The sequence below is a fragment of the Lepisosteus oculatus genome, chromosome 9 (genome assembly GCF_040954835.1).
Source record: "Lepisosteus oculatus isolate fLepOcu1 chromosome 9, fLepOcu1.hap2, whole genome shotgun sequence".
NCBI classification, from domain to species: domain Eukaryota; kingdom Metazoa; phylum Chordata; class Actinopteri; order Semionotiformes; family Lepisosteidae; genus Lepisosteus; species Lepisosteus oculatus.
In genome coordinates this window covers 4,157,581-4,184,547 of record NC_090704.1, presented here as the reverse complement: position 1 = coordinate 4,184,547, position 26,967 = coordinate 4,157,581, and the positions used below count along the sequence as shown (strand labels likewise).

The window sequence follows — 26,967 nt, the reverse complement described above, 5'->3', positions numbered from 1 at the left end:
TCAGAAAGCACATTTTAAGAACAGCGTCTGGCCAGGGATTTTTTTTAGCAAAAAGCATGGTCACAGTTTTTGGGATACCAAGATATCCTCATTACAACTACTTTTTAAAAGAAATGTCTTGAACATTTTTCACTCGGAGAGAAAGAGAGATAAAACTGACTGTCATGGAAAGATGGTTAGCTAATGGCTACTATCGTATTAATCTGCATAGAGAATAAAAGTGGAAGAGCAATGAATTATGGATTATTAAACTTGGTTTGGTGTCAGGGTTCTTCTGTTCTCAGCTGCTGTCAAATAAGAGGCAAATTAATTTCAGAAGCCACGTACTGGTGGGTGATAAGGCTATCAAGAGCAGATTTTGACTCACAAAGCCAGATATGTCCAAACAGCGCTAGGAAAACTGATTTTTTTTATTTTGTTTTATTCTGGTTAAGACAGAATGATGTCTTGTGTTGCCATGGTTATGGGGCTGAATTATTCCTTCAAACGGTGGGTTTCGGATGATCTTGCAATTACTCAAGGCAAAAAGAATACCACTGGTATGATGTTGGGGCTGTAGCTGGATTAAAATACGGAACTTGATAACCAAAGGAAAAATAACCACGCCATAAAATGACAAGCTGAACTGAAAGGAAGTTGTTAATTCTGGATACTGTGGTAACTGACCCATAATAAATTTAAGATCTTTCCTTGTTTGAAGTTTAATAACAGGTACTAGTAATTTGTCTCCCAGGAGAGTTCATTTTTGGGAAGGCAGAAGACAGATACTCTACCAAACCAGCTGGGCTGTAAATCTACTGGGATAAACAATTTAATATCATTTCATTTTCCACTTGCTGTGGCGTGAAATATAAGAGTCTATGATAAACCACGTTACTGAGGATAAAAGACGGAGCAACTTTCTCGCTCAGAAATCAGTTCAAAGGAACACAGAACTTCTCCGTTTCTCGTTTTCAGTTTGATTAAATTATTTTCACAAGACAAAAACACGGTGCGCCCTTCTGGGAGTAAGGGAAACTCATTTTAGGTTACAGAAAAGCAGAATGAGCAAACTTTCTGCAGCAGGTGTGTAGAACATCAAGTATAGCATAGAGAGCTTCACGTCTTTCACACTACTTCAAAGCTTTTGCCTTCCTGATAAGAAAACCATCTTTCCTTAAGTGAATAATGATGCATTTTTCCCCCAGGGTTGTTATATAGCACATTCTGATATTCTTTACCATTCTAAATTGCACCCTTACCATGCTTGGATACATCTGACATATTAGGCAATGAAAACGCATAGGTTTTATTAAACTAATCTAATTCAATTTCCCCTTATATAGCCGTTATAACAGCAACTTACACCCTCAAGCAGCACCTCAGAAAGGTACATCTTTTAGACATGTCCAGGCCAGTGCCCTGTTTCTTCACAAGCCTTGACAATAGATAAATGATGGTCACAAATGGGGTGCATTGCTCAATTGCCCATCAATACCCTTTGGTTAGAAGGAAAATATACAGTCTTGTTTGTCGGGCTGATACAGTTTCACATCTGAAGAAACAGCAGTTTCCAGTTTGGGGGGGGTGTCATGTAGCTTCACTCATCCCTACAGTGATGTGTTTTGTGAGACACAATAGATAAAACGCAGATATAAAGAACATAACAGTAATGAAAAGAATAAAACTGAAAGTCCACACACAAACCAGCATGACATACAAATAAATCACGTACATTTCTCTCCAAACTTCAGTGAGCCCGGCCTGAGCTGAATACCCAAGCACTCGCTGAACACATCATGAAAACTGCACAATGACACCGATTACAAACTTCGAACTATTTTAGTTCCATCTGTACTACTGGATATTGCTCATCAGTGGGTATTTTTTGCAGGATCAGCTGGGTTCACACATTAGAGATATTCAGCAATGCCTTGCGTCAGTTATTCCTATTATCAGGCCAAGAAACATGCTCGGAATGTGGCCCGATTGAATGTGTGGCTGTGGCCTAACATATCTGTCACAGCAAGAAAGGATTACTGTACAACCAGGAAGAAAGGTCAAATGTCAGTCACTAGAGGGCAGCAGATTTTTATTATCTATACAATCTACAGACTTAAATCAAAGGTTCATAGGTTGACATATGAAAATTGGAACATTTGACTTTGCGTAAAACCTCCCATAGATCCCACCAGTTCTGGAAAATTTTGGTTAGATATCTACAGAGCAAAGTGTGGTGAGCTTCTTTCGCAGTTGAATAGCGGAGCGCTAAACACAGAGGAGCCACACAAAGAGAACTCTTTCCTGCTTTCTGTATGCCATGCTGAAGGACAGCAGATTCCCAATTACTGGGGATGCAGAGACACAGAGCTGGAATGTGGGGATTAAGTCTTAAAAGTCTTTTGCCCTGTTCAAATCATAAAACAATATTATTTTCATAAATGAGTCATTACATCACCAATCCATGTGTTACTTGCAGCTCATTCTCTACAAAGACTTAAATCTCTGTCAAGAGCCTTTCAGCTCCAATCCACACAGAGGAACACTCCACTGTCTGAAGAGGTGCTATGCCAGTATATTGCAACACCTGGGATTACGCTGGTGTTGGTGAATAGATACACACATGCACAGTGCTCTTCATTTATACACAGGGAGAAAAACAACAAAACCCCAATAGCCTGTCTCTACAGGCTCCAACTTCACTTCTTCTGGTGTGTGTCCCTCTCTATGAATAAGTGAGCACCTCAGCTGCTTCCTGGCTCCACAACCGGAAAAGAACTACCCCTCCTGTAAAACTAAGGTGTGTGCTGACCTAGCACACTCCTGATCCAGTGCATCTTAAAGGCTCTGCTCTCCCCCTGGGTAGCAGAGGTTGACAGCCAACTGGAAGCCTCCGTTTCCTGGTTTTCAAAATGTCACAACTTGTCTTCTTCCACCTGCACAGGTGTCTGAGAATGGCTGGTCATACCCCCCCCACACACACTGCATTCTGGGGAATGTAGTTCAAACACGAATCTCCGTCTTGTCTCCACGTACCGCCCTGTTAAAATATAGATACTTTTTATATTACACCCACGCAGACCTGCTGCAGCAGTCATTACTTTCAAAGTGATTGCAGCATGTCACCGAATTTTCTTCAGTACAAAAAGCTGGATTTTGAAATCATGCATACATTTCCCACTGAAGATTTAAATCCATTGTTCCGATACAAAAAACATGCTCCACCTCTGTTTTTTTCTTCATGAAACACTAATGGAATACTGACAAACTATTATTGTACAGTATGTCACAAAATGCTGTGCATTCACAAGCATCTTGTAGTGAGTATATGACCAGTTGGGCAGGGGTCAGTATCAGTATAGCACATTTTGAAGTAAACCGAAAGCTATATGTGAATCATAAGGAGGCTGCATTACTTACTTGGCATATCAGATATGTGCTTTATATACAGTAGGTGTTCTGAAACCAATAATTATATAGCAAAGAGTCTGGATGTGTTTTCTAGTTAGACCAGTCTTTAAGTGGCCTTTAAAGAGCAAATTAGGGTTCTATATAATGACATTTTAATTTTAATGTTTCACTGTTATACTGAGCTAAGAATGTATTCTTTCTTTATTCTATTACAAATAAAGTATGTATATCAAGATGCATGTGTACTGATGTCCTACGCACGCCCATGCTGTAAATCTTTGATGAGGCAAAGCTATATTGTGTGAAAATTTAATGAAGAATAACCTATATATAGGAGCAACCTAGTTTCCATTCATCTGTAATCATACAGAGCTGGTGTCATCCTAGCATTTGCACACAATAAAATTAACACGTTCCGCACACTGACCAGTGAATGCCAGAATAAACGCAAGAGAGGTGAAATGGTGAGCGTGATACAATACAAAGGAAAAGTTTGTCAGAGGGATTTTTTTGCCACCGCAATGAAAGTGCTGAAGGAATTGCGCCTTTGCTTTTACAAATGGCCTATAACATCTGCACTGTGCGTCTGGCAGGAGATGTAAAAACTTTAAGCTGACCAACAAATATTGAAAATACACATGTCACAGGAACACAGCCTAATGCTTCAGCATACACAGGTGCTTAAGAGCTGAGCTGTTATCAAGCCTTATCGGTGCTAACCCAGCCTAATATGCTTGCTCCTTACATTTTGGTGTGAAAGTTCGAAAGTCACAGTCCTTAAAGGAAAGAACATTTTTGTTTTTATTCTGCGCAGTAACAGCAGAGAAACCGCACTGCTGGAAGGGCAGGCGTGCTTGAGTTGAAGGAATCCCGTCAAGCCCAGGCGTTCGGAGGAGAGCTCTTTTGTGATGCGCGTCAAGTTCATTAACCAGCACCTCTGAAACCAGCCCCCCTTCTCCCGAAGCTGCCGATTCTCACAAAGGATAACAGGCCGACACGCCTATCCCACACTGCCCAAAATCGGCTTCGCTGTTCTCGGCAGAGACAAGAAAGGGCTCCAATTTATTCCACTTGCATTCTGGAGTGTAACCATAGAAACAAGGGTCAAGGAAGTAGTCGCTCTAGACTGCAGGAGGAGACAGCATGAGGCTAAAAAAAGGGCAGAATGGAGCAGATATGATAATGAGCGTCTGCTCGTCAAAACAGGGGACCTTCCAATGGCTGCCAACAGCAAAGTCAAAATGGCAAACACTGGCAATGTTGGGGCACTGCGCTCGGACTCAACTAACAGTCTCCATCAGACTAGCTTTTGAATATGTTCAGCCACCCATGCCTGGACTGTGCAGCGTGACAATATTTACAGATTCTGTTTAGTTTCTTTATGTTAAATAGAAATCAATAGCAAAATGCAAATCAAGAATCAAGAGACAACTTAGTTCCAGATGGCTGGGTGATTTCACATTCTTTTACAGAAGCTCTGCATAATTGGACATCAGAGCTGCTCTGAGGCTCACATTATCAAAAGTTATCTGCAGACAAGCACTTTTGAAAGGGTTTTCTAATTCTGAATAAGAGGAGCAACTCAACTTCATTTAAAAAAGGATGTGGAAGGAAAAAAGCATTAGGAATGAGACCAAGAAGCCTAGCTCACTAATTTCTGTGAATTTCAGTAGTCACAACATGCCAGTCAGTTGCATAAGAGCTGCTAGTGCACCCAAATGAGACCACCTTAGCACTGCTGTGGACAGACAACACCGCCCAAGGATGCCCCACCTGGGCAGAGCCTCTGAGATGTGCTGGATCAGAAACTGGCGCTCTGCATGGTTATCTAGGGCAACGGAGGTCTGGTGTTCCAGGTCTGGGAATGGGCTCTGCCAAGTTTCATGCTGCAGATCTCACGGAGGCCTGCTCCAGGAACAGGTGAATGACTCTATATCAACAAGAGTATCCCATCAATTCAGCACACAGCTCTGCATCCACAAACCCCTCTGTGGACACTCCAGTCTGGATCATCCTGACAATCCACTTTGCTAGACTGCTCAACATCCCAGACCTTGATTAGACTGAGGAGACATTGTCTTTAACAGATGATGATTCAAAGCTCCACTCCACCGTAGACTTCACACCGTCCCCTTTCCTACAATAAACCAAAAGCTTACCACAGAAGCGCCTAGCTTAAGGGCATCTTAATTAAATTAGATAGTTTGACGACCCACAACAGGCAGCAAAGCAGTGAAATTTCAAAGATGCAACAATTAATCATTATTTCAAATGTTGCAAACAGAAGTCCCACTAACGACATTGGAACTGAACAAGGTCCAGATTTAACGGTAGAGCATCTTTGTATCATCACTCCGATGTTGTTGTCAGGACATATCAATTTCACCATGCAGGAGAGGAAATGCTGGCTTTTGTGTGGGGAAACACAGCCCTGCATCTCTCATTCTTGAGGAAAATCACAACATCTTTTTATAGCACATCCATAATGCACATCCTGTGCAGTATAAATTTTGATTATGAGCACATGTGGTGAAAATCCTGAAAAAAAGTTACACATCTGCTCTTTTCATCTTCTGCCCTGAAAATTACACTAGAGCTAGGTGTAAATGGCAACACGGACAATTATACCTTCACGCCATAAGAGAGCCAAACGCATACACATTCCTTTGTATATGACAGTAAGGTACAGTTTTTACACGGGAATACAACTGCCCGTTTGTTGGCTGAATTGAATCATTTCTAAACCTGAATTTAATAATAAAAATATGACATGCTGAATATCTGGGTTGCTGTGAATGGTCTTGCTGGCTGGACATAGGATCCCATGTGTCCTTAAGACTAACTGTATATACAAAAGCCTAATAAATTGCATCATACTCGGAAAACAATAACACTGGGGGAGTTCAAATTTCTGGGCATCTGAACTAAGAAAAACAGAGATCTGAAAACCGAAAGCTCTGATATCTCAGTCGAATCGGTTTCTCTGGTCATCTCACATGGACAGCAATTCCCCACAGAGCTGTCGAAATACGGAAAGAGACTCCCTTCCGAGCTTCAGGAGCTGGCCGCTGTTTGTGGTTTCAGTTTGAAAAGGAATAAAAGTTGACAAGAGCCAGTCCATGCAACCTCAGGGGAAACAGCATCCCTTTGGGTTGGGATGAAAAAAAAAAAAACATGTTTTGATCCAGAGGGTAAAAGAAAAACATGGGAAACAACAAATCCGAAACTGGAAATGATATGCAAATTGAGCAAAAAAAGACAATCTAATGAATCTATAAGAGATCCTAATTATGCCACAAAAATAAAAGATGAGACGAAGGGAGTTACAGAGGGATGAAAGTGAGAGAGAATCTCCAAGGGTGCTCACAGGCATAAACCCAGCTTATTTTGTCTTGTTAATTTGAAATAACAAAAAAATCAAAGAGTACAACACAGCACAGCTTGGTAACCCTAAACATTCCATTTCTGCTAACAGTGCAAACCCTCACCTTAAAAATCTTAAAATGAGAATGGGCAAACTGGAATCACTCTGCTTCTTTTTCCCCCACAAACAGATCACAGCACATACAGTACCTCCCGTTCACCAGATCTGACGTGCGATATAGGGACAACAGGAATTAAGAGTTTGGTTTCACTTAGTTGGCTGAAGGGACACCACTCTAACCATAAGAATGAGGCTGGCTGAACCCCCCCCCCCACTTTCATGAGAAATGAGCTAGGGAGCTGCTTCAAGGGTGAAGATGGAGGGGAGGGAGAAGTGTAAGAGAGATATGCGAAGGAAAGCTCAGGAAGTGAGATATAGTGCAGATGTAAATGAGATTACTAATTTTCATTAAAAACGCAATTAGATGCTATGTTAAATAAGCAGGAACACAAGTCACAAAAACAAATCTGGATGAACGGCTTTGAAATTAAACATAGGGAAGAACACTCAATATATCGATACTAACAATACTTACAAGGTTTCTTACAATTAATAGGAAATTTTGTTCCTTGTTTCTCTGGGCAATATCTAGCAGAATAAGATAGAATAAGATACACAGCAATTACAAACATTAGTAGTCTCTAGTTTCATTATTGATTGACACTCAGATGCATGCCAACATTTTACTGTAGAGAAGTTAATGCTAAGAAGACTTGATAATTCTCCCTCAATCCAGTACCATACCACCATCTGGGTAAAATGTTCTTATTTCATCTCTCTTACGGCTTTCCAGCCTAAAAGGATTTAATGATAATGCTGCAATTAATAATCTCATAGGCTGCTATTGGATTTTGACATTTCTGTAAAAGATTTTAAGCAGTATAGAGGCAACTGATAAAATGCATTAAAAACGTTGCATTCCAAAAACTGTAGATTAAACTATTAAAAATGTAGCCACAACTTCTTATCCATCACTGAATTTATTAGGTGCTTCAATTGTTTATTTTATTTAAATTAACAAACTAGATTATAAAAGAATTATAGATAACAGATTATAAAAGATTACAAACTTTAGACACATGCCTATAGAAGGTAAAGACTTTAAAGATTTGAATCAGAATCCTAATCATCTTTATTCACCAAGTATATTTAATATATGAGAAATTTATTCTGATGTACTTTGTGCTGCAAAAACTACATACATACACATACAAGACAATGGACATCATTAAGACAGTGCACATGTAACTAGGAATTCTGGTGAAGCAAAGAGTCAGCCCTAGGAAAGACACTTCATAGCCTCAAGTTTTAAACTGGGCTTGTATTGCTTGCATTAGGCACATATCTGCAGGTTTACTGTAGTTTGAAATTAACCTGAATTAATCTTTATCTTCATTCATTTGGAGCTTCTGAGTAAAACTTCTGTCACTGCTTGCAAACTCCATCAATCACCAGATTCTGGCAGTGTGTAACCCTGTCTAAATTCCAAACCACAAATGAAAGACAGCCTATTCTGCTTTGCCCATCTGTCTTGTCATTTTGCTGTCATCTCTCTGTGCACTGTGAAGGCCTCCACACGGAGCACACTGAGACAACAGCCCTCTGCTCTTTGGAGAGGCAGAAGAAGCAGGTTTTATCTTGCCTCCTTTTTGCAAACATTCATTAATTCAGCTTAAGCTGTGAAGGAACTCGGTTCTGTATGCACACTGGTCAGTGCTCACTCCTCATTTGCTTGAAGGTTTCCCTCGAATACATCGGACAAAAGTTACATCCAAATTGAAAAAGCAAAAAAATTCTGCATGAGTATCACAGAAACAAATATTTTGAAGGGTTAGCTTTTACAAATAAAACTGATACCTGGAGTCTGAGGAAGCCGGAAGGGTTTCCTCTCAAAGCAGTCGGTACTTTTCTAACACTCCTGTGATCCTGCCCTGGGCAGTGCAGTTCAGTGCATTTTCTTTCCGGAAGAACAGTCTTGCGCCCCCTAGTGGGTGGAGCCAGACTTTGCCCTCTTTTTCACTGTCACTCTCCTAACATCCATTTATCCCCAAGGCGAGAACTCCAGACAGAAGCTGGGGGTTAATATCGCATTCCGTTTTGGTAAACAACTGAACAATTACCTCTTCACCCGTGAAAGGGCTGCAAATACGGGAAGGAAAAGACACAATCTGTGGAGGTGTCTGAAGATGGTGGAATGGGAACAAAGGAGAAAAAAAAAGACAAGATGTTTTTGACTCAATCGATTCTCTTCCTTTCCTTGACAAGCCTGAAACTAATGCCATTTCCACATTAGATCTCAATCAACTCTTTCTTTCTTACAGCCATCACAGATGTTTGCCCTTATTGATTAAGTGACGGTAGAAGGTGCCTCCGTCACTGTAGGATGTCGACGACTTTATTAAGCTTTAACAGACATGCTGCCTTTGCACAAGATGGAACCTCTTACCATGTAGCCTCGGAGTCCCATGCTCTGGGAGACTCCAATTAATCTCCATTAACCAAAATAAGCCAGAAAGACAAATTGTATAATTCTGTGCATGCTCTCCTAGTTTCACACTACTCTCATTTAGTTATTTTCTTCCAGTTCAGACACTTATGATATAGAGTGGTAATAAAGTTCAAAGAACATTGTCATGTTTGCTACAATCTGCAATTTGAAAAAGAAATTCTATCCTGTAAATTTCCTGCAACATGTATTCATTCACTCTAGGGCTACTGCAGCAAAAACATTTTACTGTAGGAAACTCTCTTGGTTGTTTACTCTTCAATTTATCCTCACAAAATCCTATTAGTACAATAGTTAGGATTCTGGATTCCACCCTTGAAACATCCTGGGCTCGAACCCAAGCCGAGACACTGGTGTTACACTCATAAGGAATGTATTTCACTGCTCCAGGAATAGCTCTTCAGTATAAATGGGGATTCTCCAGGTTTTCGTTGCAAATGAGAGCTTTCAATTGACTTATCTATTTACAGTTGGTAAAGGATTAAATAATAAAAAAAATCACTTTCAGTTAGATGCCTTAAAAAATGCACTGGTCTGTTCTTTGCTTCAATGAGAGACTTAAAAGGTTATCCTATTACAGCCTCTATGAAGCAGAGTACAGTAGGTGTTATCAATGTAGCAAATTCTAATTCTCAAACCATTAACACGAGATATGATATTACACTTCAGAACAAAGGATCAAGTCCAAGTGTGCCAATCGGTCAGTTTTCGTTACAAGAATGGCAGTACCATTGCATAAACAGGGTTCGTTAAAGGTTAATATGTTTTATTAAGAATTTGTAAGCAATCTGGTCAGACTGTTCAGAGGAGCTGGCACCACTACACACAGAGCTGTAAGATTAAGCAAGGTACTCAACACCTTTTAAGAAACCACACATGAAGGCGGGCTCACCAAAGCACACAGAAGCAGAGGCTAGGCGCAGGTAAGTCCGAGGCACAGCATTTACAGAAACAGCTAACAATAGTAAACCTCCAATTTGCCATAATAGCTAAAATGAAGCTTGACTGTTCAACCCCCCCTTGCCACAGACACTGCCTGGGAGAAAGAGACACGTCTCTGTATGTTCTGGGAGTTTCAGATGACTTCTGAAGGCAGACAGACATCACTATTTTGTCAGGAGTCTTTGGCACCAAGAATCCTCCTGGCTTAATTTGGATCGAGCTAGGAGGTTCAATTTATAAGAGCTACAGACCCAGGTACAGGTAATGTGGCCCTTCTCTAGACACACTCTTTTCCCAGTTTTTATACTGTATGGAGCGCATCAGCACCAGTTTAGATGGTGTAAATACCAACCACGTACAGTAACTGCTGTAACTCCAGCAGGACTCAACTGGAGGCGACTCTCTATGAATAACTGAGCATTTTATACGGAGTATATCCTGAGCCTCCCTCTTCCTTTTTAAAAAGTTTATTTCCCCCAAAAAGTCAGAAAAATAATTTAAAAACAATAAAATGACTTTAAAAAAAGTGCCTTTCCGGTAAAGGATAATAAGATTTCGTTTCAAGTTAGGATTTAAGCGGAGAGGGGAAAAAAAAAGTGGCGAATCCACCCACACAGTGGAAATCTGACAGACCGTCAAACGCTGGAGGTAATTAACTTTTGGGCTGAGGGAGAGAGTCGGGCAAATCGCGTCCTAACGAAATCAACCTCGCAACTTTTTTTTTCTCATCTCGTATTGCACGCTTCAGCTGCAGACGTCTGTGAACCGGTCCCTGTCGCGTCGCCTAGCAACCTCAATCACTCGTCACGTCCACGGGGGGGGGGGGGGGGTTCAGAGATGGGGTCAATTCCAGGGGGAAGAAAATAGGACAACCCCTGAACCCCTGCCCCTAGAAAACAATGTCAGGTCTGAACGTTACCGTGGGAGGGAATGTGACCCTTTCGGCCAGGCTGAACAGCCTTCACACTGCTCTGCTCAGCTCCTTTAAATCCAGCCTCACTCCCTTCACTCTTCAAAAGGAGAAAGAAGTCCTGGACTTGAATACAGTTCATCATGCAAAGACTCAAGCAGAGCCTACGAGCAAACGCAAAAGTAACACACAAAAAAAAAACGCAGAGCCCAATACAATTTTTTTCCCCGATGAGCAGAATCTTAAAACTGATCACTACAACCAAGTCTTCTCCCCCCAGGCCGGCCTCCCCGCCCAGATGAAAAAAAAAAACTTTCTGGACGGATTAGTAAAGTCAATTAGGCCTCGTGAACACGGTGCATGCAACAGAAAGCTTTTCATTTAGCCTTGTGCGGCTGTGAGCTTGAGCTTTTAATGCAAAGCCCTTGGGGGGGGGAGTCTGGGCTATTTTTACTTGTTGCGTCCCCTATTACAGCACCGCGCAAGTAACCCCTAATCCTAGCCAGTTCTCCTCTTCGCCCTGACCCTTCTCTGCAGCAGAAGGGGAGCGGGCCTGAGCACGTGTGGGGCCTCGTGAGACCGGGGAGAGACGCGAGCTCTGCGCACACATTCATAAAAAAAAAACACTCATTCATGTAACTTCGGAGGAACCCGCTCCGCATCCCTGAGGTGTTGCATGACACGCTCGCTTCCGTTTCCTCCAAATCAGGCTAAACGCGGGGACACATAGAAGCTAGATAACGTTTTAAAAGCGGGAGGGGACAAGTATTTGCCTTGCCGTCTCTCGTCATCGATGTAAGGATTTAGTCTTCTGGAGCTGCAAGAACACCGATATGACCTTGAGTTTTCGGAAAGCAAACCCCCTCAAATGTCAAGACTGCAACACTTCCCAGGGACTGCTGCTGCAGGTTCCAGCTCTCTCCTGCTTCCCGGGGAGCAAAAGGCAGAATTTGATCAGAGTGCACACCATTTTTCTCCGATGCACGCCAGTGTGATTATTGCTCTTGAAGTGCGCCGCAGTCAGCCGGCGGAGCTGGAAAATGATCGCTGGTAATTGATGCAATTTCGGCACTGCAATTTCACATTCTTTCACTTGAACAATGCGGCGTTATTGCAAAGTGTTTTCCCTTTGTTGTTTGCTCTTTCTGACACCAGCGCCGAAAAAAAAAAAAAAGTTGGAAAGAAATTGCCACTCGGGTATCTCAGCTGACCCGAACAGAATCAGTCAGCACAACTCCTTGCTACGCTACATTTCCCGTGTTTATTAAAGATGCAGTGCATCCTGCGGGTTTTTTTTTTCCTTAACAGATTATTACACAGTATTCAAAAGGATACGTGTTTTATAATAATGACAGGCGCAATCACACGTCCAGCCAGTGCCGGTTAATGAAACGCCGTCAGCTTTTGAAAACGGAGCGAAACAAACTGTCGCCTCTCGTTTGACTGTTCTCTATCGGGATGTGAGGAAGCTGTTTCACAGTACATACTGACCCCTTGCACTTTAATAATACGCCTACAGTATCTACACATAACTTTAGATTTTCACTTTCAAACTACGATCTCTAAATCAGACACTTTTCCCCAGCCTTTGTGTCAGAGATCATGATCCAGTTCGCCGCTATCAAATAATGTTACTTTCCAGTTTTAATGAACGCGTGGATCAAAACGATTTGTTCAAAAACATGTTTGCACCTGCTGTTGCCTGTTGCTAATCTTTGAACTGAAATTTAAATGTGTGCCTTTAAGATCACATTTGAGTTATTCCTGAAAGCAGGGCAAAACGTTTTCATGGTTTGATGTACTTTGTACATTTTTGTTTACTGCGCTGACCAAACAAACTTTATTAAACAAAAACTTTCAAAACATTTCAGCAGAATTCCTGAGATTGAAGAGTCCTCAACACCTACTGTATATATATAATTCTAATTCCTTACCTTAACAAAGCGTTATCTCTTGAATTTAGACGGGCGCTTTAAGGCATGCTGAAAGTACAGATGGGAGTCAATCTACTGATCCAAAAAACGCTCAGCAGCAGAAATGACATTTATCTGCCGACAAAACACAGCTTGATCCCCCCAGTAAAGCATTTTGATGAGTACCACAATGATTTTTTGTAGTTCTGTCTTAAATCCCATTCAAATGCCAACTGAATGGAAAGACAATCACCTAACAGCGTAAAAACCACAATTCTAATGGCACCACACAGTGTGCAGTTATGCAGCTGATCATTAGATCCATCAGATCATTATTTTCCTGTAGAGAATCAGATCACGGTGGTTCCCTCCACCTCCTGTGAAACCGCAACCTCACGGTGACCCCTATAACGACCCGGGCACCAGCAGACTCACATCCTGTGCATCACCTGGCATCCACACAGAGCTGGTGGTGTGTAACATTTCAATCTCAAACGACATCGTTCAGATCACCTCTGTCTCTACTCTTTAGCACACTAGTACCATTCAAAGTACTTCTGGGGTAAAGCAACTACTACAGTTTGGATTTAATTTGAACAAAACAGGTGTACAGCTTTGACTAGGTGTGTGATAGACTTTATGCTTTATACTATTAAGATACTAAATTTAAATGGCCCGTTCCAGATTTGTACATCTTCCTGTTTATAACATCATATATACATTTCTTATTTAACTGGAAAGCTACAGGTGCAATTAATACCTTCATAGATGAGAAACAGGTGTAAAATGTATAGATTTGCGTAAAGAAAAGTTTAATGATGGGACTGAGCAAAATACCATTATCCAATATTTATAAAAAATGTGGAGTTTATAATTCAGCAAGTGTTTTACCTGTCATACTAAGCTTCATTATAGATGCAAAATCTTTTAACTTTCCTGAAGGCCATTTTGGCACGGGGCTTTCCATAAATTCGCACTGAAAAATACTTTTAATTAATAAACACTAATTAACATGCAGCAATTACAGGGCTTAGGTAATTTTTAATTAACTTGAACATGAATCTCTGGTTACAAACAGAAGGCTCCGATAGTCCTACTTATTCATGCACATGGCAGAACTTCCCCTCGTACGGTTTTCTGTGTAGTAGTCAGGACTGCTACCTCCTGCAGATAGTTTTTTTCAAGATTAAAGTCAGAACTGAGACAATCTGCAGCCACCCAGGAGATGCTGACAGGAGAGATTATCTTAAACTGACAGGCCAGGAGTGCTGGTGTCTGCCTGGGTTTGAAGCTCGATCAGTGCTTGCCAACAAATGGAGATAAACACTTGTTTTATTTCATCTGTTAATAGTTAATGTTCATGTTAATTTGTTGCCATATTTATTCAGAATTATATTTCTGGGGGTGGGGTATTCTGGTAAATTCTATACCAGAATAATGGTATCTAGTACTTTCTCGGAAAAATTGACTCTTACAAAATGATATATATAGTAAAGTACATTAGGAGAATGTATATTTTTAGAAGAACATACTGTATATATATTTGGGAACTAAAAGGAAGTGAATTTAGGTGATACTTCTTCACCTAGAGAGCTGCCAGGGTCTTCTGTAAAGAAATGGCAGGATGAGATATTTGAATAGGTGAACTCTTACCTATCAAACGGATAGATGGGCCAAATTTGTTCCTTTCTACTGTTTTTATTTCAGGATTTGCTCAAATGTAATAATGATTTACAGCTTTCCTGAGACCTCAGTCATGAAGTATTTACTACTGAAACTGCTACTGTATTTACTACTGTCATTTAAAAGCTCCATAACTAGATGCCTCCCATTTTCCACATAACATCACTGCGGGGTGCGTGTTTCTGTGAATAAATGTGCTTGAGTCTCAACAGTATCAAAGTTCAGATCCAGCTGGATTTCACTCGGATGTGAAACTGTCATGAAAAAGGACAGCAATCCCCTGAACTGCGAGAAATGCAGTGACTGTGCAAAATCGCAGTAGAATTCAAGCTGAACTGCATTGCAGCCGCACTTTGAAAAACCACGCACACTCCTTCGTCACATGTCTGTAGATATCGGTCAAGTGGCCTGCAGTCTCAGGGCAGGTTATTGCACAAACAGTTCTACGGTTGTATGACCGGAAATCCACAACCTGCTGTTAAATATGGAGAGATATAGAGTGAATCTCTAGTGTGAAAGGTGTTACGTATGTATAAAAAATATATACTTCTACTGCTACACGGTAAACAGTAGCGTTGCTCTAAACTCTACATCAGAGTTTCTCTAATGTAACAAATTTGCAAACCAAATCAATCTCTCTTCATTTTAAGATTTTTTTTCAGAAACTGTAAAAGATTCACTCCCAGGACTGTACGTTTACGGAGAGCAATAGGGCCCCAGTCCATCTACTCTTCTAGCTGGGATCACAATCACTCACTCCTGCAGAAAATTCCCATTTTACACTTGCCTTGTCAAGAGATGCCCTCCTCTTCCAGGGATAAAGCTCTGATAAATGCACAGGCTTTCCTCTGGAGCAGTATGCTTGGAATTTGCTTTCCATTACAGAAACGATCAGCTGGGTTCAGTAAATTCTGCCAGCCCTGTCATTTATAAAGGCAATGCCTCTCAATTGTTAATGACTTTGGATTGTCAGAAAAGGTGTTATAGAAACTAGAAAAAGATCCAACAATACGTTAATATTGTTTATTAACAGAATATTACCAAACACCGTTTTCACACTGAAAGAAAGGGACGTCATTGATAAAACACTGAACTGACTAGGTGTATTTCAAATGACTCTTAGACCAGAGGATGTTCCTACTGATAGTAAAAATCACAAATGTAAAACCCATTCAAAAACCTTGAAATCGAACGCAATTATATACAAATCAGATTTCCTCTGACTATATCTCAGGTTATGGAAAAAATAATAAGAAACTGGTTTAGATGAGCAACTGTATTCCTGGGGGGGGCTTTTCATGTTGTCTGTAGCAACACGTACATATGTTTAGTAGGGTTACATCTTCATTTCAGGTTTGCTTTGCTGTAGACTACTGGCTGTCCCACCTTACAAGCCTTGGCAGAGCACTCAACTGGACATGAGCAGTTTGTGATCTACAGGAGGAGTCTGCGAGACACCAATCTTGCCAATTCGCACAAGGGAAATACCTATAATAATATTCTATATATCCATAATAAAGGACCTGTGACAACTTCATTCTTGCAGATGAGCACAAGATGTCTGTATTCCAGTCTAATACCAGTCCACTTCCAGTTGAGTAAATTAAGCCTGGTCCCCAATTCGGTAAAAACTAAATCTGAGTCAGAAACATGGAAGCATACTTTATAAGCGATTATTCAACGAGGGTGAAATGTGAATTAAATATTAATAGGTCATTATTAAACTTTAATGTATACTGTAGATCCATAATTTGTCCCATTTAAAAAAAGAAAGAGTTTAACTTCAGGTATTATTTAAAAAGGATAATACCTTCCCTTACGGTCCTTAACACTGGCAATTGTTTCAAAGGTTTGGCACACCGATTGAAAGCACAGCATGTCTTAAATTTAGAACAGCTGTTATTTCTAATAGGGCTGTGGAGTACAATGCTGACTTTTGAGGAAACCATGATGCACGGCTGTGGTAAAGATGCCAAGAGGCACACTTCTGGAAATAGCAGCAATCTTCATATCAGGGATCCTGGAAATGTGTGACCCTGACTTCATGCAGCACTTTCAGTGCCTCAGTTCACAACCCACAAACCATATTTTAAAAGCGTCTCGGCTCATTCCCTGGCATACTGCCACGAGGAACATTACTTCCCCGTCAAAGGAAACAGGAAGGATTGCTTTCTAGGCCATGTTGGCACGGCCTGACTCGGGTCAAAGAGGTGTCCAATGTGACACTCAATGTATAATACATGTTCATTGACGTATTCGATCAATTGCTTTAGTGACTCTTACCTTTCTTTAGGTCCTATTATCTTCCCTTTTTTTTAAAAAATGTATACATTTTATTAACTTTAATCTTTCACAAAGCTAACCACTTTTTGGCCTTTTATCATTCTCCAGGGATTAAAACGCAATCAATCACTATGGTTTAAAACCGATGCTTATCCATTTTCTGTAGAAAATTATCATACCAGCCATTGCAACTTCTCATTTTTTGCAATATAATAGCATGCAATGCACAATACCTTAAGTGGATATTTTAGAGAAAGATAACTGATGCAATATCACTTACCGGAGTTTAAAGACACATTTAGTTTTTCCAAAATTGATCACTTAAAAAAAAATCAGATGACTTATTCAAGTTTTGAACTAAAATGCACTTAAAAGTAAAAACTGCTCATGCTCATGGCAGTGAGGGTTAGATATAAGACTGCACAAAACCAACTACAGTTTTTTCAAGAGTTAATCATGTTTGATGTAATAATTTTCTACTATTATCCATCAGTTGTGGGAAAAGACTCCCCTGTGACTCTTCTCCAACCTTCTGCCTTTAAAGATTCTCACCCAGCTTGATCCTGTAAACCTACAGATGCATCTTGTCATCTCGCAGGGATCTTCTTCAAAATATTTAACCAAGAAGAGCACATTCTAGTTCACAAATTCTTCTTCTTAAATGGTTTTGCACAGAAGGACCCGTAATTGTTCTTAACCCTCTTACTAAGAAACGAAGGGACACCCTGAAGTGCAAGTGACCTGGTTCAAGCCGGGTAGGGTGATAAAGATCAGGAGTGGCTAAAATCTGAAAGCTGAATGTGCAGGAGCTGGCCGGACTCTCATGCAGCGCCGACCTTTAGCAAATGGGCAAATCTGCAGGGCACAAGATTCAGGCTGCCAGAGTGTGACAGCTCTGAAATCAGCAGCCAACAGTGTGGAAGATCTGGTGTGCAAAACTAACTACGATTTTCACAGCTTCGGGGATGAAACGAAATGATCAAAACCCAGATCAAGAGATCAAACTACAAAAAAAAAAACAGCACAATGCTACATCTCAAGGGCTGGATGTGTTAAAATATTCATTTTCATGTTCGCTTTGACATTGATGAAAAAGAAGCTTTGACTGTATAAAGAAGCTGCTGGGCTCCTCTTTCTTCATGATGCACTGCTACCCAGCAGGAATGATCCCTGACCGTATTTCAGGATACTGACATATTCAGGAATGAGACAGGAAAACCAAACCTGGACTGATGTGAAAACATGTCAGAGGAAAACCTTTGTACACCAATGGAATTTGAAAGGTTTGACCTTTTAAACCCACATCTTGGACCACAATGGAAAACACAGGAAATGGTGACAGGGCTAGTAAGGCTCATGTTGTCCCCAGAACTCACAGCGCAGGGTGCCAGAGGACAGAAGAGTCTGGATTCACCAGATTTTACTCCTAATCACTCAGGGAACTTTATAAGAAACTAGAAATATCCCAAGTGCTGGAGACCCTTGTCAGGAACCACAGATTCCTATACTGGCATTTGTAATAAATGTATTCTTGCTTTCTATGAAAACACAGCAGGGATTCCACATGGCTGTTTCACCTCAAATGGCTGAAAAGCAGAATGAAACAACTCTAGTTTCCTGGGGCACCGGAAAATAAATAATGGATTAAAGCCTTTTTACAGCAATTTTGTTAACTGCAATATTATTGAGAAAAGACAAGCTACTGACATAATAGAGAAGCCTATTTAGGATCCCAGAAATGAAATTGAATTTATGCAAATCAGCTACAGTAGCTAGTAATAGGAACATGCTCATTTATTGATAAGGGTGAACATTGAAATCCCTCACTTTTCCAGTGCATTTTCAAGCACAGCGTCCTTCAATTACAATAAATCCTTAATTTTTCCTAAAACACCCCCCGAGTACAATGGGATCCCATTTTCCGACTACTCCCTCCCCCGCTTGCCTTAAGGACACCATCAGGACCCCAAAGTCAGGAACAATAGCACCCACAAATTCTCTCACCAACTGGAATTTTTAGGCATTCTGCTTAGCCTTATATGTCATAGTGTCAGTCTTCCACACCCCAGACCGGCAGCTCTGCAAGTTTCATAGCCTGCCATCTGTGCAGATTACACACACAAAAAAGAGAGAAATTGTCAAATTCATGGCAAGTCATTTGACCAAAGGTACATTTATGGCTCGGCCTCGGTAACAAAGATTTTGAAATATAGAGCTGCTCTAAACTCCTATTAATGGGCCCCTGCCTTAAAACATCTTTAAACCCTCTATTTTTTGCTGTTCTATAAATACTTCCTTCGGCTTTTTGGAAAGGATACCATATATTAGGACTACGGAGTTTGTAGTACGTGTCGTCCTCGTGAGATTAACAAAGAGGGAAAGCTGTTACTGTAAATAGAAAACGATTAACATTCTGCGCCCACAGTTGAAGGACCAGGTACTGAAGTTAACATTCATAAAGTGAAGTCCAGGCAGGCAACCCAGCCTGTGCTATTAACTTTTTGATTTTTACAGCACCAGCCACTCTCAGAAGAAGTCACCTTGCTGAACGCTTTCAACTGGAAAAAAAAAAAAAGATAAGACAACTGATAAGCACAGAAGATTTTTTTTTCTAATACGCAGCAAGTCGAGGCTGCTGCTGAAACTTCTGGTTGCCTAGGTTATTTTTTACCCTGGTTTGTACTTGATCCGATTTAATCCTTCCTTTATGAGAAAGAAAACTGTCCCACTCTTGCCTACACTCCGCACAGAGCTCTGCAGCGCCACGTGCGTTGAGTACACTGCCCCAGGACACCTTCATAATTGAGTTGCTTGTCTGAGTGGGTTTGCGGCTCTGGGTAAATAAGAGCCACCACGACCAATCATTTCAGAGTCATTCATTTTCATTCAGTGACAGTAAAAAAACGTTATTTATTTAGAAACCTGGCCTGCTTTCCAGTTTCCATCTGTTCTGATACTACTGGCATAGCAGCATTTGATCAGTGGACTAGCTGTGCTCAGTGCTGCAGACCTAGACCTGAAGCAAGACTCACAGGAGTGCGGAGCATGGGAGCCTGTTGCCACCCCAAGACAAAATATTTATGGAGTCCAGTCAGACAAAGTCAGGGTCCATCTGATAATAGCGTCTTCTGCAACAGAATCACATCTCCTCAGCTCCTAGCTTTCCGGCTAAGTATCCCCTTTGCATCATTAGTACGTTATCTTTAGGTGTTGCAAAGGCAAATCAACACAGAGAAGAGACCAAAAGCTTCAGCGCAACATATTTTTGTATTAGACTTCTCATTTTGGACTGCCAAAGGGTATTTCTCTGGCTTTCATCCCACAGGCAGCAACTACAGCTTGGAGACCCCAATGTGGTGGGGTGTCCCCCTGAGACGTCCAAAACAGCTCACAGAGTACTGCAATTTACCTTCACAGCTAAGCGCTGCTCAGTCCATGAATTTTAACTATCCTCTTTTTTATTGTCCTTTGCGAACTCATTACAGGCTTAAGCTGTGTTTTTCCAAGCGTGTGATCAACAGTTTGATTGGTTGGGCGTTAGCATGAGCAGTCACACAAAGACGATTATTGGTCAGTGATTCAGATGAGCCCAATCTATTTCTCACCTCCGTATTCAACTTCCCCCCCCCCCCCCCTTCCTTTCACCACCTTCCGACTCCCTTCCTGCAAACTTATGTTCAATAAAAATGCTCAATTCTTTTGTTCCCCATTGTCATTTGACTGTCCTGTCTCAGAGCTCTTCTACGTTCTCAGTGTTCTGCAGAAACAGTAATGCAGTTTAAGCCCTGCTCAGACCATGAATTTTATCTAGCCCACCTATCAGGAAAAGCTGGGCCAGAGAACAAGCCCATGAGGGAGGGTAGCCTTGTGCAGACATTGTGGTCTTTGTAATAATTTCCGCTGCAAAAAAAAAAAAATGATTAGAAATGTGTACTGGTCAACGCGAGGCGGTATGGTGGTGCAGCGGTTGATCCGGGTTCAAGTGCCGGGGTGCTATCTGGGTGGAGTTTGCAAGTTCTTCCCGGGTTTGGGTGGGCTTTCGCCCACAGTCTAAACTGGCCCTGGTGTGAGTGTGTTTGAGAGACTGCTGATGGACTGGTGTCCACTTCAGGGCGAGTCCTGCATTGGACCCACTGATCCACGGGACAGGCTATATGTTATATGTGTTAGAAAATGCATGAAACGAAGTGATGCCTGGTACTGGTCAACACAGTTGACTCATCTAAACCCAGTACACCATAGTGGCAGGGGTTTAAGTACCAACAAAGAGCCAGGAAGAACTGCTGAAATTATTCATGTATAATAAATTATTGACACTCCCAGGTCTACAATTCAAGACACAAAGATGGCACCTTACAGAAAAAACGCACTTCCGGCAAATAGTGAACTAAAACTACTAAAAATCACCCAATGAAATAAGGTAGCAAAATGGCTTTCCATTTTCGTTTCTTATTAGAAAGAAATGTAACAATGTATTCAGATCAACTGTAGTAAAAGAAAAACTGGAAATCCGTGCATTGCTCAAAAACGAGTATTTAAATGTCAGCCCCATGGAGTCCATTGGGATCAAGTGTGAAACAAGGACCAGAAAAAAAACGCTGTGGGAGCATGGAAGCAAATATTCTGCCACACTCTTGAAGCCCATATCCTGTCTCCTTCAAGAGAAGTCTTGACCTACCTGCTTACACGGAGGAACAGTACATAAGGCGTTCGAGGATACACTGAACAGGAAATATCCTCTTACTCAGTAAAAAAAAAACAATACTAAGAGTGACTGCAGAACCCCTGAAACACTCCATAATCCACATGTTCACCTCTTTCTTCACCACACAGGAGGTTGTGGTAATTGGAAAAATAAACCCCCAGGGGAAAGATAAACCTCAAGTAATGACATCCCTCACTCTTTCATCCGCCTGTTCTCTCCTCTAATCCACTGTTTCTAGACTCAGGTGTGCACAACTGTCAGTCTGCGCTTCCAGAGTCTAATCATTAGCTCCCAGGCGCAGATACAGCACATCGCTAGACAAGCGCAGTTAGGAAAGCTGGAAACCTCCAGAAATGAGAGCTGAGACAAAACAAAATACAAAGAGATGGAAGTGACCGCAGCCACACTGCTGGGGTTAAGGCCGTGTATTGACAATCTGGAGCGAGCTCAGTATCTTTTAAAGGCACCACAAAAGCTCGGCCGCAAAACAGCTGGACACCAACATCTGAAATCGTTTGGGTCTATGAAATGGTACATCAACACACAAGACAAAAGGCAGGAACATGGGATCGTCCTCAGAAAAAGTATTTTTGAAAGAAAACTGGTTCCCCTCTCAGTGAAGTGATGGTTCCCCTCTACAGACTCTGGATTCAGTAGAAGAAATGTATTTGGAGAGATACCGTAGCAAACATGTTCTGCTGTTTTTAAGCCTTAGCATATGATAGTGTTTAAGACCCTACAGAATGAGACAATATAGCCAACAGATCTCCTGATGCTGCTGCTGTACTTGTCCCAGAATAGGTAAAGGGAGTTCACATCAAAGGAATTTCCTACTAAAGGTTGGTAATGGGCTCTGGCTTAAAGGGTCCTCTTGAGTCTTCTGAGGTAATGACACATCTCTTTTAAAACGTGGAAGTAAACCAAAATCTGTTACCTGTAGCATGAAATGGATACATTGATTTAGGAGTTTTTGTCATATTCAATGATGATAATAACCAAGTGTTGCTTTTGTAACAGACCTGCCTCGTGTTCCTGCTGATTTATGCTGTGTAAGTCTACTGCAAATATATTAGAAGTAAAAAAAAAATTGAGAGAAGTTATCTTCTCACCTCCCACTCAAAAGAAAAAAAAATGAAGAGTTGTATTTTACGTTTATTTAAATAAACTTAACTGACTGTACTAAGACTCGTCCGGTTAAAGTTAATATAAGCAGGAACAATCTTTGCAGGGAAAACCTCAAATTTCCCTGTTGTCCAAACATTGTTCTTGCACTCAATTAAAATTACTCTATCAAGCTTCACCTCTAATCAAGTTCTCATTCATTCTTTGAAATGAGAAATTAAAATGTTAAAAGAACCAGAGCAAAGCTCTGGCCTAAAATTAAAACTCTCAAACAATATTCAGCATTGCTAAAAATAACTAACACCTACAGTATTTATATTATTAGCAAAAGATAATAAACACACTTATTTATAACAAAACTTTGTTTAGGCAGAATTCTAAATAAAAATGATACAGGGGCTGCTTATTTTTCTAGGGTCATTCGCTCACTGGACAAAAAATTCTGTATACATCAATATTATTCATTGTATGTGCACAAAACCAACAACAATAATAATAAATAGTGCTGCATTTATCAAACAAAGTACAATACCTTACCAAAACATCCTCAAATCAGCAATTATCCTCACAGACATAAGAGTGAGACATTTAAACCAGAAATCCAAAGTCTAACTTCATGTTGTGCTAACATCGCTTAAGGTCCAACTACCAACCTATATATTGGCTGCACAATTTGTTTTCCCAAACAATACAATGAGGAAAGAAAATGTCAAAAGCTAAATCCTAAGATAGTGACTGAAGCATTTTCCTGAATTAAACTGGGAAATCCATTCATTTCACGCTGAATGGTACATTTTCTGTCTTGCATTTTCTGTCCAAAAGCCAGTAATACCTACAACAGTTCTTGTTTTCTGCCTTCCCTGATACCCACAGGGTTGATGATTGTGAACCCTGAAGATGGAAGAAGAGCCTCCCAACCGCTTTTAGCCTGAAACCTGCGAAGTTTTCCTTCCGATGTTCGCGAAACACGCGCCGGGTAACTGAGGGACTGGGTCCGTGAAAATGACACGTCGCTGGGAATTCCGTGGGACTTACTTTGAAAGCCTTCTACAGCTGTAGATCACGGGCGGCAGCAGAAAGACTTCACATTGCACGCTTGCTCTCTTACTGTACTGTAAAATAGACACGACTTCGAAACGCCACGCGAGAATGAACCCGGATCGCACAAGTGAAATGCTTTCGAGACCCCTCCATTCAACAGGCTCCCACCCCTGCCAGTGGCCCCTTCTGCTCACTGAATCAATGAATGGAAATGACGCCCAAGCATTATAGGAGCCAGGGGTCGATACGCGTACTCACGCCAGACACACTACTCGTACCAGGTACAGTATAGCCAGCTCGGCCTCACAAAAAGCACCTCGCACTTAGTTACACGTGTTGGTGGCTGCAACAGCTGTTGAGTGCAAACAGTAACAGTGTGCAACATCATCTCTGGCGAGACGAATGTCCCCCCCAATAAGCTAACACGCTGTAAGAGAACCCGTCTTCTTGAGCTGAGTGAAGACATGTGCTGTACTATAATCGCGTACTATAAAAGCCCCCGCAAGTGACGCGTTTGGCCAAGGGTCTTAAGCTGGGAAATACGCTCTGTCCTCAGCAACACAAAGTTACGTCCCTCGATCTTTTCCTTGTGCCCATGGAGCACCGAGCAACAGCGGAAAAAATGAACTCGCCTCAGTATCCCAACAAAAATAGCACCCGAGGAAATCAGTCCTCGGAGATGACGGGCGAGCCGTTTTATTTATAGAGAACCGTGGAGTCGGGAGCTCCTTTTAAAAAAAAAAACAACAACACACAGCTTGAAATTTAAAGTGCCACCCGAAAGGTGACTAAAAATACACCATCTAAAGGAATGCGGTTCAAACACAGAGCAGGAGAAGTTGATTTTCCTGAATACTACGTTAAAGCGTGGACTCCCTCATGCACGCCTGTAAAATACCGGGGGGGTGTGCATTCGCTCGGTTCGCGGACCCGCTTGCAGCTGACAAAACCGACAAAGCAGTCCCGGCGCCGGGGGACCTCCCCTCTGGAGTTGGGGGGACAGGACTCGTCTTCCCCAGCGGAGCTCACAGGCCAACACGACCGCGCTCGGCTTGGCAGAGGGGGGGGGACAGTCCGCGCCACGACAAGAGAAACTTTGCATTCGTATTTACAGCACAAGCAGGCGCTGCGCGAAAGGTGTGTGGTGGTGGTGGTGGAGGGGAGAGAAAGAGAGAGAACACTCACCATAGAAAGAGGACGGGATTTCAGTCTTCCTTGCCATTGCACCGAGGGCTCGAGAGATCTGCTCCTTTGTTGTGGCGATAGCATGTGAAGCTGGTTGTTGTGAATGGAGCCCTTGTCGTCCCAGTCCCGCTCTATAAATGACCCCCTCTCTCTCTCGCTGCAGCCCCAGCCGCCCGGTCGCGCGTCAGCGCTGTTTACAGCAGTGCAGCGCGTCACCTAGTGTAGCGCGTGAGAGCTGAGACCCCCGCGACCGCGAGCCGGCGCGTGTGCGCATCCGGCGGATCCCGCTATTTATAACGGAGAGGCAGCGGAGCCCATTGGACGCGGAACCGGGGGTGTGGGAAGAAATCTGGGATCGGCGTGCGACCGGGGGAAGAGACCCGTGTGTAATGGGAGTGATGCACGTTTTTTTCCCCATCCTTCTTTTATGGGAGGGTGGGGGGGGGTATTGTTTTGGACGTTTTGCATTTCTGAAATTTCCACCACTTCGACACCAATTATGGCAGCGTGGCACTCGTACTTTAGTCTCGCCAGGGACCTGTCGGAGACGACCAACTTTACAAGTTGTTGCTACAATTGTACTAGTCTGTTGTCTGTGCTCCCGTGTTATCATTCGGATTATACTAATATCGGGAATATCACGCGTTTTACATTTGCACCACAAAGTCCCACCACTGATGTCCCCAGTGATTGTTTTCGGTGAAACACGCTGCCTGTGGGTCACCCGCAGATGCCAGATTTCGGTTAAATCCCAGAGATCTTGGTCAGTGCGTTTCTGTTGCGTATTTATCCGGGAACCCCGCTCTTGAAATATACACGGGACTCGGCAGGGAGGCAGGGAAACCGCTTTTCTAAATGGTCATCGTGGGGAATATTTGAAAATAAGTAACTTCCAAATCATTTTTGCGTTCCAACACTTTCACTAAAAGATATATTCCAACAGTCATGCTCGCTGACTTGCCATACCAAGCGAAGCAAGCAGTATCGGGAAGGTGGCAGTGATGGACGGTGAGGCTGGTGTACAAAACGCTGGAGAATATGATTTTACCAGGTGTCAACCTGTGAAGACAGAAGTGTGAAACCTGTTCCGGCCTTTGACTGACACTGGTGGAGGATTGCAGTTGCAATTCTTCAATTCTACGGTGAGCGGTATATTGGGCGGAGCGGTGGCTCTGTGGCTCAGGATCTGCGCCTGTGGCTGTAATGGTTGCTGGTTTGTATCCCGCGGCCGGCAGAGGAATCCTACTCCGTCGGGCCCCTGAGCAAGGCCCTTCACCCCAGCTGCTCCAGGGGCGCTATATAAATGGCTGACCCTGCGCTCTGACCCCCAGCTTCTCTCTCCCCGCCCGTGTGTCTCATGGAGAGCAAGCTGGGGTCTGCGAAAAGACACATTTCTAATGCAAGAAATGGCATCTGGCTGATAAAGCGATCGTATCTTAACTTACAGTATATGATGCTTATGTTTCAGCGCAGAATAAGTCACAGGAGGACTGTACAGTTTGTACTTTGTAAGCAGGCCAAGAAGTATCATTAATCAGAAGAGTGTTTCTGCAGCTGGTGGGCTTCTTTCAAAAAAAAAAAAGGGGGAGGCCGGTTTTCGAGAAAGCAGCGTTACAATAATAGAAATGATGAAATCGGTTTCCGTGCGCTACGCTACTCGGACGCCTCCTGCTGTGCTTGAAAATGGTGTTAATTAGTCCATCCTAATTTTGTGTTCTTTCAGCAGCTCCCTCACATTTTCTTCTCACACCGCGTCATCCGAAAGACAAATTAAACAGGAAATGTGACATTCTCGGATGAAGCCAAAAATAATTTAAAAAGTAGAGACAGGCACAAACTACAGGGGCCCAATGCATATTCTGC

At 42.1% G+C, this 26,967-nt stretch overlaps 1 protein-coding gene across 1 annotated transcript in view; it reads right to left on the bottom strand.

Moving 5' to 3' along the window:
- slc44a5b (solute carrier family 44 member 5b) overlaps window positions 1-25,458 on the bottom strand; it is a 100,340-nt gene extending 74,882 nt beyond the window's left edge. The window contains exon 1 of the mRNA XM_069194000.1: window positions 25,105-25,458. Coding sequence (XP_069050101.1) covers window positions 25,105-25,141 — 37 coding nt within the window. The 5' untranslated portion in view covers window positions 25,142-25,458. The remainder of the gene's footprint in view (window positions 1-25,104) is intronic.
- Window positions 25,459-26,967: the final 1,509 nt, after the last annotated feature.